This window comes from Pteropus medius, unplaced genomic scaffold (genome assembly GCF_902729225.1).
Source record: "Pteropus medius unplaced genomic scaffold, Ma_sr-lr_union100, whole genome shotgun sequence".
NCBI classification, from domain to species: Eukaryota; Metazoa; Chordata; class Mammalia; order Chiroptera; family Pteropodidae; genus Pteropus; species Pteropus medius.
Window position 1 is genome coordinate 26024990 of NW_024350319.1, and position 15684 is coordinate 26040673.

Genomic DNA, 15684 nt, shown 5'->3' on the forward strand with positions numbered 1-15684 from the left:
CTATCAGAGGATTTTACTGGAGTGCCTTCTATAAATAATGAAAGATACCTTTTTGTTTTAAAAAATGTTTATGCAGGTAATATTTTAAAATACTGATCAGCCTTCATTCCCTTGATTTGTAATTGCACACTCTTTCATGTTTCTGCAAGGTGAACTCTAGAGGAAGTGAGGTGAATATAAACCGTGGACAATTTGGCATGCATCTTTAAAAAATACCCTACCTTGGCATGAATGCTATTCATTTTGGCAGTAGGCTTTTATACCTTTTAAAAACAGATTACCTTGTATGTCTTTCCTTTGTGTCTTTTCATTTTAATCTCAAATTTTAAAGAGAAGAAGTAAAACCACTTTCTGAATAGAGCTGTAGGGGATACCAATTCTGGTTTTGAATAGTATGGGGACTGAAAATTTGAATGGAAAATTACAATTAATGAAGTGTTAGGTGAATTTGATTTCATTTTGCTTTTTAAGTTTATACTGTCAGCAGGACATGACTTGATTGTAGCGCTAAAGTGGCCATTTAAAACAAATTGCCTTGAAGAGAGAAGCATTGGGAATGAGATCCCTTCAAGGTATTTAGTTTTAAATGCGTGCTCTGACAGCCATGCCCTTGACCCTGCACTATTTAAAAGCCTTCCATGTTTGCGCTGAGCTGGATTAATACAAGAATAAAACAAAAACACAAAACACGGTATCATTTTTTTAGAGATACTGTGCTGCAACTGTTAATACTCTGCTTATACATACTGACCCCAGGCAGTGGCTAGGATGGCACCTGCAAACTAACGCCCCAAAGCAAAATTCTCCAAGTGCAAATAGACAAGAAAGGTAATTTCTCTCCTTCTTTCAGCTGAGAAGCTCATTCAAACAAGCCTTTGGGAAGAAAAAGTCCACCAAGCCTCCTTCTTCACATTCAGACATTGAGGAGCTTACTGACTCATCCCTTCCAGCATCCCCCAAGTTGCCCCATAATGCTGGTGACTGCGGGGCAGCATCCATGAAGCCTTCGCAATCTGCCTCAGCGTAAGTCCTCTCTCTGCAGAATGTTGAAAAAAAACACAAAACATATATATATATATGCTTTTTTTTTTTTTAAACAACTTCAGGCTGACCCTGTGCTTATGTTCTAAGTATAATCAGGTTGTACTTTCACAACAGCATCATTTGCATACCAGTCAATTTCAGATCTTCCTTAGAATGTCAGACAGCATTTGTTTAGCTTTCATTTTTCATAAATTTGAGTGTTCTTGATCTCATTCTCCACTTTCTTAAGTTATTATTCTCACTTCTTTTCATGTGCATTTGTCCATGTATCTGTCTAACTTTGCATTAAATGCAGGTCACCCTTTGTCTGGCCACCAAAGAAACGGCAAAATGGCCCTGTGATCTACAAGCATAGATCCCGGTAAAATGGAGTGTGATGCATGAAAACTCAAAGATCCAGGTTCTAACCTAGGCAGTGTTCACTTTTGCTTTTTCTAAAATCACTCGCATGCATTTCAAAAATAAAAACCTCCTCTGTCTTTCTGTTTTTGAAGTAAAATCTGGTATCCTAAAGCCAAACTGCAATCCATTTTTCTTTAGTTGTGTTAGATAATCTAACATAGCATTTTTATCATAGCCCATTCTTTGAGACACTTGTACATCCTATATAACTTGAAGAACATAACACTGTTATTTTGTGACCAGCAACCTAGTTCTCACATTTTAAGTGGAAATTATATCAGTTAATATAAAATAAATTTTTTTGACACATTTCCTACAAAACTGTCCACAAAACTACAACAGTAAGGATATAATGTCTATGATCTTTAAGCAGCCTTCATCTAAATTGCTTTGATGGGTTGAAAACTGTGATTTAGTTTCATTAGCTCTGATCCCCTAAATCAGCTGAGCCTAGCAAGAGGATTACATAACATGCATCCATTATTTAAATGTGAAAAACTAATCTCTCTGATTTATTTTCTACAATATTTATATTGAATTTTCATGGTAACTCGAAGATGGTATTGTGCCAAATAAAGTTATTCTTTGCACAGTTTTACAAAAAAAGAAATCAATGTTTTAAGGACATAACTTTGCTTTAAAAATGAATATTTCATATGTTGCAAATAGAGATTTAAGTTCCTTGAAAAATGGTTGAATCAAATATAATAACACTATGAGCCTTCAGCCCCATAAGTATCAGCAACAAGGGAATTTTGAGGATTACTTTATATACAGTAATAATAGATTGTTTTTGTACTTCAGAAAATAGGAAGAAAAGAATAAAAGAAAAGATAGCTACTATTTTCAGTTTTGAACCTGAGTGTATTACTGTTTGTAAAACTCTTTCTCCTTTTCTCTAGGTTTACCAGCAGCAAATAATTTCTGTACCTGCTGGATAATATTACAGTTCATCCTTTAAAAGAAGCATTGCTTTTCCTAATCCTCTGACTTCCTCCAACCACTGATTTTGTGTTTTGTTTCCTTCTTCAGTATCTGTGAATGCACAGAAGCTGAGGCTGAGATAATTCTGCAGCTGAAGAGTGAGCTCAGAGAAAAGGAATTAAAATTAACTGATATTCGGCTGGAGGCCCTCAGCTCGGCTCATCATCTTGATCAGATCAGGGAAGCCATGAATAGGATGCAGGTCAGTGCTGAAGCACCTTCAAGGAACAACTGGAGAGATTTGAAATGCTGCTTATTTCCTTCCCTTAGTTATTATAAAAACACATCTCACCCTAATCCCTTTTTTGGAAATGTTCTCTGTTTATTCAGTCTTGGCAAATTACTCCTTAATACGGAATGGAGAAATCCAGGGTCGGAAATGGGAGTGCAGACTGGCCAATTGCAGGCAAAGACTATTCAAGTCACTTGTACTTGTGATTGGGTTGACTTGAGAGCTAAGGTTTTAGAGACAACTATAATCCTTGCTTCTTCACTTTTCCATGATTTACTTTTATGTTGGCTCTTTTCTGTTCTTTTGAAATCTGACTTTCAAACACATTTACCTATTTTCAATTGAAAAACAATAATAATGAGAAAACTACAGAAATATAACTCAAACTTTCTAAATATGAAAATAAAAGTGATGTAAAATGCCATCTGTAAAAAAAAAACAAAAAACTTTTGTATTTTTCGGAAGTGTCTGAAAGCTAAATTCAGAACCAGTCTGTGCTCAGCTAAGTTTTCATTTTATTCTTGTAAACCAGTAATCACTTGTACCACAGATGACTGAAATAAGAAAAGCTCATTGCTGAGCATATTCATCTGCCACTGTATATATTCATCGAAAAGCTTTTGTTGCTTTTAAGAGCTTAGTACCCCATTTTGAAGAAACAAAAAACTTTTTTAGATGTTAGCTAGGATTCTGAAGTAATTTCAAATCACAGTATTTATATTGTTTTGCTCTGATTTTCAACTCTCCATGAATTCAGAGTATTACAAATGTCATTATTTGCTCTGAGATTTTAACAATACTTTTAAAATGAGAAGTGTTACGAAGTTTTCAATTATATTATTCTTCATTCAAATGAGACCACATCTTGGAAAACTCAAATATATGATATATTCAAAAATAATTATTAAAATTCTAATGGTCAGCGTGTCTATGTTTGTGAATACATGTATGTACGTGAGAGACAGAAAATGTTACCTTTCCTTCTTTGGAAGGAAATCTGTTTTCCTAACTTATATATTCACTACAATGCTTTATTTAATAAACAATCTAATTAACTCCGATAAAAGAGTTGATACCATTTTCTCAATCATACCTGTTCAGTTTTTTTTCATGTTTCTCATCTGCTCAACAGAATGAAATTGAAATACTGAAGGCTGAGAATGACCGGTTGAAAGCAGAAACTGGTAACACGGCTAAACCTGCTCGGCCACCTTCAGAGTCCTCCAGCAGCTCTTCCTCCTCATCTTCACGGCAGTCATTGGGACTTTCTCTAAATAATCTGAACATCACAGAGTCTGTTACCTCAGGTGATTGTGTGCACACACCTGCCTGGATCAAAGCATGCCTATGACTTAATGAAGGGGGGAGACCTGGAATTTGGAGAAGCTTACCCACTACTACTCTCACTCATACTCCTTTAAAATCTTAACACTCTAATTCTCAGAAATAGTCCTATTTTTCTCATGTAAATTTATTCTACTTTATTATAATTTTAGAAAAACATTCCCTGGGAAAGAGTGAAAGACTTAGAGATGTGGTTTTTATATCATTTTTTGAGAAGTACTTCCTTCATGATTACAAATAGGATAAGGAAATAATATTCTCAGTGATGATCATTAATGCTCATGAATATGATACCAATAACCCCATACAATTTTATAGTGTTTTAAGTTTACAGTTCCCATTTACAACTGTATCAGGACCTATGCCTAAATTTGACTAGATGATCCTGCATAAAGTTGCCTAGAGAGAACATATTGCTGATAATCTTCTAGCCTGAAGCTCTATTAAATTTTCAACAGACAAAAAGAACACAGTGGATTCTGTTATTATATTTGTTGATACTAATGATGGAACAAGGGTACGGTTTTATTCAGTTTCAAATAGAATAATATGACATAATGTTGTCTTAATATCTGATGAACTGTTCGATCGTAAAGCATAACTGCTCCTATGGCATTGAATTATTTTATGCACACAAAGTTTAGTTTAGGAGAGATTTACGTATAGGTCTGTGGTAATTGCAAAGCACAGCCACCAGATGACGCTTGACAACTGACAACATACATGTTCCTGGGTAACTTTGGATTTCTTTATAGAAATGGGAAACTAACTTCACAGCTTGCCTTAAATTAGACTAAAATATAAAAGAAGATGATGATGAAAATGAAGAAGAGAAAAAGAGACACAGCATGCTAATATTGATGACATTTTTAATTAATCACATCTCTTGCTCTAAAAAGTCAGAATCTTTAAATTTTACTATTAGATCTGCCCTTCATAATATAAAACGAATGGCCTAAACGTATACTTGCTTTCTTCTTATAAAAAGCAAATGGGAATTGAAAGGCAAGTAGGAACTCCATGAAATTCAGGAAAACAATGTTTATAACATTGACAAGATTTGGGGAAAGGAAATGAATTCTGAAAATAAGCATCATGTAAAACAAATACTAGTAGCCAAGAAAAAACAAATGTCATTATTAAATTATCCATAGGTAAAATAAAAATATGGATATATGGTAATAACTTGAATGTGTGAATTGTCCATAATGTTCATCCACACTCTTCAAAAGAAGCTAAAACAGAAAGAACAAAAACTTTAATTGTGTAGAATCTGAGAGTCCTGAGAAATATCCTATACATTGGCTTGTCATTGATGAACCTGACAGAGAAGTGAAATAGGATTGACACCTAACGGCACTCAGTGCCTATCTATGATCCAGGGCTTGTCTCCTAAGGGAAGACTGCGGTTAGTACCTTATACTTCAGGACAGCTTAATGGCAGAATTTCACTGCCTGTTACGTGATTGTTTTATTCCAATGGAAATATGATAAGGTTTGAAGGTGACAAGATTAGTACTGAAGGTAGTTTAGAAAGAACAGCTATATAACAATGAAACTAAAATTGATGTCTATGAAAGACTAGAACTCATAAAGATAAATATAAAATTAAAGAAATCAAATTTACAATTTCTTTGTGCATTGGACTAAACAGACTGATGGCTAAGATTGATAAGTTAAGGCAACTTAGTGGATGGGGATTTTTTTTTTAATGTACTTTTTGATTACCTATTTTATCATTTATTTTTAGTCCTATATTATTTTATTTCCTTAATTATTTTTTAATAATGATACTTGTGTCTTAACTAACAAAAAATTTTAATTGCATAACTAGGATACTGTTTTCAATGCCTTCTCTCTTGCTTAGTGGGTTCAGAATTGGAAATTGATATTGCATTTATGCTAGGGCTTTTTAACAGAAAAACTTTCTAAGGTTCATGAATAATTTTTTTAAAAAAGAAAGTAATAGGCAGGAGAGACGATAATTGACAAATGTTCCATTCCTGAAATATAACTGCAGGTTCCATACATCCAGTAAAGACAGAACTTTGAAAAGACACATTTTTTTTTTTTTTTCTGGTCAGAATTTCACTTTATTGTAACCACCATGGCAGATCTGTTTATTGTTCTCTCAGAATGTTTACAGAGGACCATAACTTATTTTCCGTAAATAAACACAGAAGACCCATACTGCAAATTTGTTTTTCATTTTTCTTGGAGTTATTACTCCTTCCTTTGACAAATTGCATATTCCTATTTATTAAGATAATAAAATCATTTCACTTTCAGAAGCCATTTGATTAAATAATTGATTCTGTGATGGTACAATCACAGCCCTTTTTTCTGTAGGTTTACAGTCCGAGCAGTTGAGTCCTCCCATCACCAGGCATATGTGCTCTTCAGCACATATAACTGAGTTTCCTTTGTCCACAGAACACATCTCCAAATTAAATATAGCTTTATAATAACATTATTGTCAAAGGAAAACATGTATTTTGGATAGTTTACCTTAATAATTCTCCAAATTGGACACTAATCTCATGTAATATATTTTGAAAATTAATCTTTAATCACATTTAAAGGCTGGTGGTTTAAGGTTAACTAGCTTTGTCATGCTTCTGTAACTCTTTGCTGATTACTAGAAATACTATTTTTGTTTTGAAACTATAAATATAAATATAGAGGAGAGCGATAATTAATATACTTCTATATGGAAGTACAATGCCATGGTCGAAATTCAATAACAGTACAGTAATTATAGATATAAGGTAAGCAGTGATATAGATGAATATGTGCCAAATGTTGAAAATAATTTCGGTTGACAGTCAATCTCAGCACCTTTGCATTCATAAATTACATGAGTATTGAGTTTGGATATTTTAGGTTGGATAGAAAAATCAGATTGCTTTTCAGTTTGTCGGGGTTATAATGATAACTGAATATTACTTAGGTATTTCTCAGACTAGTGTGTAATAGAAAAGGAAATCCCTTATTTCCTCATCAAAAGGCAATGGCCCAACACTTGGGCAAATCTCTTTAGAAGCAGAAATAAATTCTTAGATTGAAATTTTAATACAACCACAGTAATTCATCTTCTTGAAAGCTGAAGTTTTTAAAACCAGTTGGGTTAAAATAGGAAGCAAAAAGGCTAAATATCCCATTGCAAGTTACAAAACTATGAGAGAGAAAACAATGGCAATGAACAAATCTTAGCTAATGTGACTATTGTGTGTGTGTGTGTTTGTGTTTTTTTGAAAATTTGGTAGATATTTTGCTAGATGATGCTGGTGATGCAACTGGACATAAAGATGGACGCAGTGTGAAAATTATAGTCTCCATAAGCAAGGGCTATGGTCGAGCAAAGGTATTTCTTTAATCTTAAGTTCTTTTTATTACTGAAGACTGAAGATAACCATGAATCAAATGTATTTTAATTTGAATATTCATTCTGATAAATATACTATAAGCAGTGTTTGTCTTAGCTTTGCCTGAATATGTTACAAAAATTTGAAAGGGACTCAAAAGAAATTACATCATTATATAGGTAGAAATGTGTCTCAGAATGTCATGTTCAGTCACTGAAAACAATACTGATTGTCAGCTATCCTCATTTCTAGAACTTAAAAAAAAAACACATTGCTTTCTTCGATATAAACATCTTATCTAAAATATTTTTGGGGTGTCACTTTTAGAATACAGGTGATATTTATGATGTGTAATAAAAATTACTAGAGCTATTTGGTCTTTGTACCAAGAAGAAACTGTAAGCTATATAAATAGTCTAGACACAAGAAAGACATTTTCTACTGAAATCAGGATGACAAATTCCATTGATGCTACTTGTATGTATCATTTTAAAGCAAGCACTTAGCCGATAAGGCAAGTATTTTAATTTTCTGGAATCAAATATTGTCTTTAAATTGGCCACAACATTTTGACTCTAGCACTTTCTTAAAATTAAAAATAATATTTCAAGCTGAATTTGTTGTCGAGTGACCAAGAATACAAATTTGTAAGTATCCAATTTTTTTCTATCAAACATAAAAACAAAAAAACTTAAAGTTAAAAAGATTCAAGTATTTAAGTTTGAAAAGTGAGATAACACTTGTGAATTTTTAAACTGAGAAAATATTCCAAGAATTTCAATGCCATAAACTTTCTGCTTACACCACAGATTTGTCTGATTTCAAGTTGGTCTTTATGTGAAAGACTATAATAGTCTCAGTAAAGCTTAAACTATCTCTAATTTAAAAGCAGCTGCTTATAAAGCATTGTATGAGAGTCCATTTTGACTGGATTACAACAATATTGTAAAACAAGATTTCTTTTTCAAAATAATTCTATAAGACAATGTCTTTGAACATTGAAAGTAATTGACTTGGTCTTTTTCAAAAAACAAAAATTTATTTTCTTACAGTTCTGAAGTCCAAGATCAAGGTGCCAGCAGACTTAATTCCTGATCAAGGCTCTCTCCTTGAATTACAGATTGCCACCTTCTCGCTATGTCCTTACATGGCCTTTCTTCAGTGTGTGTACTGGTGGAGAGAGAGAACTCTAATCCCATCATGAGAGACTCACCCTAATGCCTTGATCCTAAAGGCTTAATTTCCAAACACCATCACCTTGGGTGTTATGGCTTTATCATATGAATTTTGGGGAGACACAAACATTTAGTACATAACAGTAGTAACAAACAAATAAACAAACGAAAACACTATGGTTTTGCTGTGAATTTTTCCACTTTTTCTCGAAAAGATATTGGCTTCTAATTGGCTTATATTTAAGTAATGCTGATAATCATTTACCTTTATAGAGTTAAATGTTACTGATAAAGAAATTTAGGCTTTGAGCAAGCTAAGTGACTTACCCAAGGTTATATGTTGTATGTTGTAGGATCCATGTCTTCTTATACCTGACTCAGTTATTATTCCTCCACATCTTAAAGACCATATAGTTGGTGACTAGAACCAGGATTGTAATATATCAACTATCTAATTATATCTACTGGTATCATGATCACTATTTCACATATCCATTTCCAACTGTCATAAAAGAGGCTTCAGTATAAATCTTGAATTGTTTACTTTTCCAAAATATGTAGAAATTCCTCAAAATCTCATTCTACAAAAAATATAAATCTGGACTGTTATTTGTATTACAAAGGGATTCTTTGGTTGTTAAAATGAGTCCTGTACATTCTCTAACAAATTCTTTTAAACAGTGAATTTTCTGATAAATTCAAAATGGGACCTGTTTTGTAAATATGTGAATGCCATACTACCATGAATAACTTATTTTTAAAACTGGATTATATTTTAGAGATAATTTAAGTTAATAAATGAAAAAAACTGAGTTTTAGACTTAACAAAGATAAGATCACAAAAATGGTAAGATGAAGTTCTAGGACTCATGATATAGGTCTATCCCATCTCTATCACCATTTCCTTCCTACCAAGCTGCTTCTCCTCAGGAATTCACCCACTGCATTAAAATGAAAGACTATTCTCTCCTGGCCCTTTCCCTTCTACTGAACAGGTCATGAATCAGTTTTTCTTGATCATATCATCTCATCTATTCTCTTTCTTGTTTTTGTTGCTATTGCTGGTACTTTATTTATTTGGTTGATTTGTTGGCATAAATTTAACTTTATATAGTCCACTGTGTATATCTATTACTATAAAATCTAATGGCTTATTAAAATTTTCATCTTAGTCATCACTACATTAATATATTTCAGAGGAAAATATAGTAAGTAGTAAGACAAGAAACATGATAGGTTTTTATCTTGTTTTACTTTGTTCTTGTTTAGGATCAGAAGTCTCAGGCATATTTGATAGGATCCATTGGTGTTAGTGGAAAAACCAAGTGGGATGTCTTAGATGGTGTAATTAGACGTCTCTTTAAGGTAAGTTACGCAAGATATCCTGCTATTAATTTTTACATTTGTTTCATTATAGATACTTACTTCCCTCAGCTTTAATAGCATAGGCATTTCTGCTTTTCCTCCCCTCTGTTTCAGATATCAAGGAAAGCTTTCTCTCTTTGTGCTGTTCAATATTAATAGTACTTATCCATTTCTAAAATTCTTGACAGCTGCCTTCATGTCCTCATGAGTGTTGTATTTTTTGTAGATGAGTTGAATGTCTGTTTTGACTTCCCTTTTTTGTGTGTACCATTTTAGGAATATGTGTTCCGAATTGATACATCCACTAGCCTTGGTCTGAGCTCTGACTGCATTGCTAGCTACTGCATAGGAGATTTAATTAGATCCCATAGCCTAGAAGTGCCTGAACTGCTGCCTTGTGGATACCTTGTTGGAGATAATAATATCATCACTGTGAACCTGAAAGGTAAACATAAAAATGAAAAAGCACAATTGTATTTTTTTAACCAATATTTTTTTGCTGTTTTCCTTCAAATTCTTATATTTAAAAACTATTTTAACTACTTTAATAGTTTTGGTATGAAATGAGTTGTATTTGTATTTAAAGCAAAAACACAGCTTAAAACAATAAACAAGTAAATGAGATTCTTTGGGTTTTTGGATGTAAAACTTGGAATGTAATTTTAAAAATTCTCTGAGACACAAAAAAAGGAATGCAATTTAGGGAATTTCAAATTTCTAGGTTTCTTCCATTATCATCTTTCATTTAGGGAGGATTCAAAAAAATTATTGAATATATTTATCACTATATGTATCACTATATCTTTGATTTTAGAAGTAATATATTTATCACTACATCTTTGATTTTAAAATATGTGTACCCAATAAATACCCACTGGGAAAAGAGAATGGAAGTTAAGAATCAGGAATGAAAAATTCTGTTTCTTTTGCTTTGAATGATGTGGTTAATTATAGGCAAATAGAATATCTAAAGTATACTTGTCTCCATAATCCATTGTTCATACATGTTAAAGAATCAGAATACATTTATATAAACTATGGATTAATAGAGGAATATGTCAATATTTGGTTTTATGATTAAGGTAATCGTGTAAGTAAAAGGAGATACTGTTGCTCTCCTTCTTAATTCCTTGCTAAATATCATGGTATGTATTCTTCATAAGCTTAAGCGGTTGTACTGCTGGGATGTATAATGAGAGCTAGACAGAAATAAAGAGGAAAAAAAGGAAGAAGAGGGAAGAGCATATATACACACATATGTATTTTATATTTTAATCTTTACATTTATTCTTAACAAAGCTACCACCTTCAAAGGGATGAGATTTTATGATAGAATTTTTGTGATGCTGGCATTTCTCTATGGAAACATAAGTGGAAAACATGAAGTAGACAGTGGAGGGAAGCCTGAGCAAAAGGAAATGGCTTGTATTTTTTGTATGTTCACTCTGTCTTACTACTGAGGTTTTCTGTCTTAAAATGGCACCACATACTTGTGGGATAGAAATAAGGAAATTATTTTGCAAGTCTGCATTCCTACGACTAACAAAGCTTTGTTGTCGGTGGATACTATATTTTAAATTCTAGCTTGTGTAGAACAGTAAGGCATGCTATTCCTTTGTTTCTTCCTTCAGGGGTAGAAGAAAACAGTTTGGACAGTTTTGTTTTTGATACGCTGATTCCTAAACCAATTACCCAAAGATACTTTAACTTGTTGATGGAGCATCATAGAATTATACTCTCAGGACCTAGTGGTACTGGAAAGACCTATTTAGCAAATAAACTTGCTGAATATGTAATAACCAAATCCGGGAGGAAAAAAACAGAAGATGCAATTGCCACTTTCAATGTGGACCACAAATCAAGTAAGGTAAGTAACAAACTCCTACACAAACGGTTGTTATTTATCTATAAGTGTCTTAAGCAATTAATCTTTAAGATTGTGTAAAGCTTCTATATTGTACATGGAAACATATCTTCTCTTTGTCAAAAACTAGAATCTGGTAGATGACTAAGCCCTGTTTGATGAATTTGAACAAGACTTCTATTCAATACCATTCAGTTATCAGGTACTTCACAAGTATTGGGAATGTACAGAAGAAAATGACAGTATTATCTAATTTCTCTTGAACATCTATTAGAGTAGAAAGAGATTTGTGCAAAGTGCTACAGATGCACAGGGAAAAATAACTCTTCCTGGAAGAATTGGAGCTTTGTAAAAAGCCAGTGCTTGGTCTGGCTCTGTAAATTTGGGTGTCGTTAGAATATTTGAGGCAGAAATTATGGGAGAAGCAATTGCTTATATCATATTTCTATAAGATTTCTGCTTAGACATCTTAGAAAATTGAACAATATTCCATTTCGCCATCAACTAAGATCTCATGTACTCTAATAATCAACTTGAACACTCTCAACTATTGAATAGGTTTGAGAGTCTATAAAACCTAGCTAGTACTTTCATATATGGCAAGTAAAATTTAAAAATCCTAAATAAGAGATAGTTGATGCCTAACACTAGACTTTGCCTGTAATTATTCATTACATCATCAATTACCTCAACCCAAAGTTCTTTTAGGAAACCACATGTGTTATAAGCAATTCCTTGAGGGAATCTACATGCTACTGGGTCATGTAATTTTTCCAAAGATAACCTGGTTAGATAATCTAAACTGACCCTGTATTTCAGAAAGCTCAGGCCTACGAATTTTAAAAATAAACATGACTCCCAAAACAAGTAAAACCCACTGAGTTCTTGAAATAAACCCAGACATGTAGCTTAGTGAACAAAAAGTTCTTAATGGTATGGACAACTATATACTAACAAATTGGACAATCTAGAAAAAATGAAAAAATTCTTATAAACATGCAAATTACCAAGAATGAATCAGGAAGAAATATAAAATCTGAGTAGACCAACTACTAGTAAGAAGATCAGTAATCAAAAATCTCCCAATGAATATAAACATAGGACCAAATGACTTTACAGGTGAACTTTACCAAACATTTAAAGACAAATTAACAACAGTCCTTCTCAAACTCTTCCAAAAATCAAAGAGGAGAGAACACCCCCAAACTCATTTTATGAGGCCAGAGTTTTCTTGTTACTAAAAACAGAAAAGGACACTACTAGAAAAGAAAATAAACAAATTCAACAACATATTAACAGGATCATTCACCAAGATCAAGTAGGATTTATTTCTGGGATACAAGAAGAGTTCAACATATGCAAATCAATCATGTGATACAACACATTAATAGAATGAAAGAAAAGAATTATATGATCATTCAAATGCAGAAAAAGCATTTGAAAAAATTCAACATAATAAAAAAAAACTTAATAAATTAGGCAGATAAGAAACACATCTCAACATATGGCAAGTCCACAGCCAACATTATGCTCAATGATGAAAAGGTGAAACTTTTTCTCTAAAATCGGGAACAAGACAGGGTGCCCACAGTCACCACTACTATTCAGCATAGTACTGTGAGTCCCAGCTAGAGCAATTAGGCAAGAATGAAAAAAGAAAGAGAGAGAGAGGGGGAGTATCAAAATTGGAAAGGAAAGAGTAAAATTGTCTCTATTTGTAGATGACATGATTTTATATATAGAAAATCCTAAAGACTTAATCAAAATCTGTTAGATCTAATCGATGAATTTATTAAATTAGTAGGATACAAAATTAACATACAAAATCTGTAGCAATTCCCTAAATTAACAATAAATTTTTTTGAAAAAGAAATCCCATTTACAATAGCATCAAAAACAGTAAAACACTTAGGAATAAATTGAACTAAGATGAAAGATCTCTACTCTGAAAACTATAAGACAATGATGAAAGAAATCCAAGAAGATACAAATAAGTGGAAAGGTATTCTGCATTCACGGATTGGAAGAATTAATATTGTTAAAATGTCAATATTATAAAAAGCTACCTATAGATTCAATGCAACTTCTATCCAAATTCCAATAGTATTTTTTTATAGAAGTAGAAAAAAAAAAACAAATAAAATTTGTATGGAATCACAAAAGACCTTGAATATCCAAAGAAATCCTGAGAAAGAAAAATAAAGCAGTAGGCATCACACTTTCTGATTTCAAACTATACCACCAAGCTATAGTCATCAGTACCGTATGGTACTGGCATTAAAAAAAGGCACAATAACTAATGGAAAAGAATGGAGAGTCCAGAAATATACCCAAGCATAGATGGTCAACTAGTATTTTACAAGGGAACCAAGAATACTCAATAGATTGAAGACAGCCTCTTCAATAAATGGTGCTGGGATGACTAGATATTCACATGTAATAAAATGAAACTGGACTCATATCTTATACTACTCATAAAAATTAACTTGAAATAGATTAAAGACTTCAATATAAGACCTGAAACCATAAACTCCTTGAAGAAACATGAGAATAAAACTTCTTGACATGGGTCTTGGTAATGATTTTTTGGATATAATACCTAACGCACAAGCAACAAAATAAAAAATAAACAAGTAGGACTACATCAAACTAAAAAGCTTCTGCACAGTAAAACATCAACAAAGTGAAAAGACAACCTACAGAATGGGAAAAAATGTTTGCAAACCATCTAGTAAGCGGTTAATATTCAAAAGATATAAAGAACTCACAGAAGGCAATAGCAAAAAAACCTCACAAGTAATCTAATGAAAAAATAGGCAAAGGACCTGAAAAGACATTTCTCCAAAGAAGATATAAGAAAGGCCAACAGATACATGAAAAGATGCTCAATATCACTAGTCAATAGGGAAACGCAAATTAGAACCACAGTGAGGTATCACCTCATGCCTGTTAGAATGGCCATCATCAAAAAGACAAGGAGTAACAAATGCTGGCGTGACATGTGGAGAAAAGAGAACCGTTGTGTACTGGTGGGATTGTAAATTGATGCAGCCTATTTGGAAAACAGTATGGAGGATCCTCAAAAAATTCAAAATAGAACTACCATGTGATTCAGTAATTTCACTTCTGGAAATATATCCAAAGGAAAAATTAACTCAAAAGATATCTCCACCCCCTGTTCATAGAAGTATTATTTACAGTAACCATGACATGCAAACAAGTGAAGTGTCTGTCAACAGATGAAGGGATAAAGAAGTTGGAGTACATATTCTAAATATTTCCTTGAAACTCAGCAACTATTCTAATCGTGGTTGAATCACTCATTCTCTTTTCAATTAAAGAGAAACATGGAACCTGAGGCAGAGTATTTGACTCTTCCCTAAGCAGAAGTAGGAAGAACACAATAGTTTGTTTGCTTCAGCCTGCATTGTTTAATGCCTTCTGTGAATTCTGGGTCTCCTTATATCTTTATTATTTTTAACAGATTTCTTTCAGCCAAAATGATGAAAGGATTGACATTTCTTAGTCATCCTCAGTGTGATTTTTGGTTTTCCCTCAATGTTGATGTGACAGATTCTTTAGAGGTTACTTTCTTTATGAAAAAAAAACAAGTGGTTGGAAAATAAGAGAATAGATTTATTAGAGGAAACCAAGGCGTTCTGATAAAGTTGGGTATCACTTAAAATCAAGTTTTGAATCAAATAGATTGATTTGGGCTTCATTGGGATGTACTTTGATACACTAAAACAAAATACTTTAATTTATATTAATTATAAAATTTGCCTCACTCCAAAATCAACTGTTATATATGTTCTTTTTATTTCAGTTAAAGAATGTTTAGTGTTTAGAGATATTCTTATCAATTTTATGTGTCCTTTAAATTTTTTTGATCAAATATTTCCAACACTC

The 15684-nt window shown here is 32.5% G+C and overlaps 1 protein-coding gene across 5 annotated transcripts in view; it reads left to right on the top strand.

Moving 5' to 3' along the window:
• Nucleotides 1-15684, top strand: part of NAV3 (neuron navigator 3) — a 302837-nt gene that overhangs the window by 267988 nt on the left and 19165 nt on the right. For 4 of the 5 annotated variants that reach the window (XM_039838902.1, XM_039838904.1, XM_039838905.1 and 1 more), the window contains 8 exons: nt 150-170; nt 851-1023; nt 2479-2632; nt 3795-3969; nt 7273-7370; nt 9816-9911; nt 10188-10356; nt 11543-11778. In XM_039838902.1, coding sequence (XP_039694836.1) covers nt 150-170; nt 851-1023; nt 2479-2632; nt 3795-3969; nt 7273-7370; nt 9816-9911; nt 10188-10356; nt 11543-11778 — 1122 coding nt within the window. The remainder of the gene's footprint in view (nt 1-149; nt 171-850; nt 1024-2478; nt 2633-3794; nt 3970-7272; nt 7371-9815; nt 9912-10187; nt 10357-11542; nt 11779-15684) is intronic. The other variant, XM_039838903.1, reaches the window with a different exon arrangement.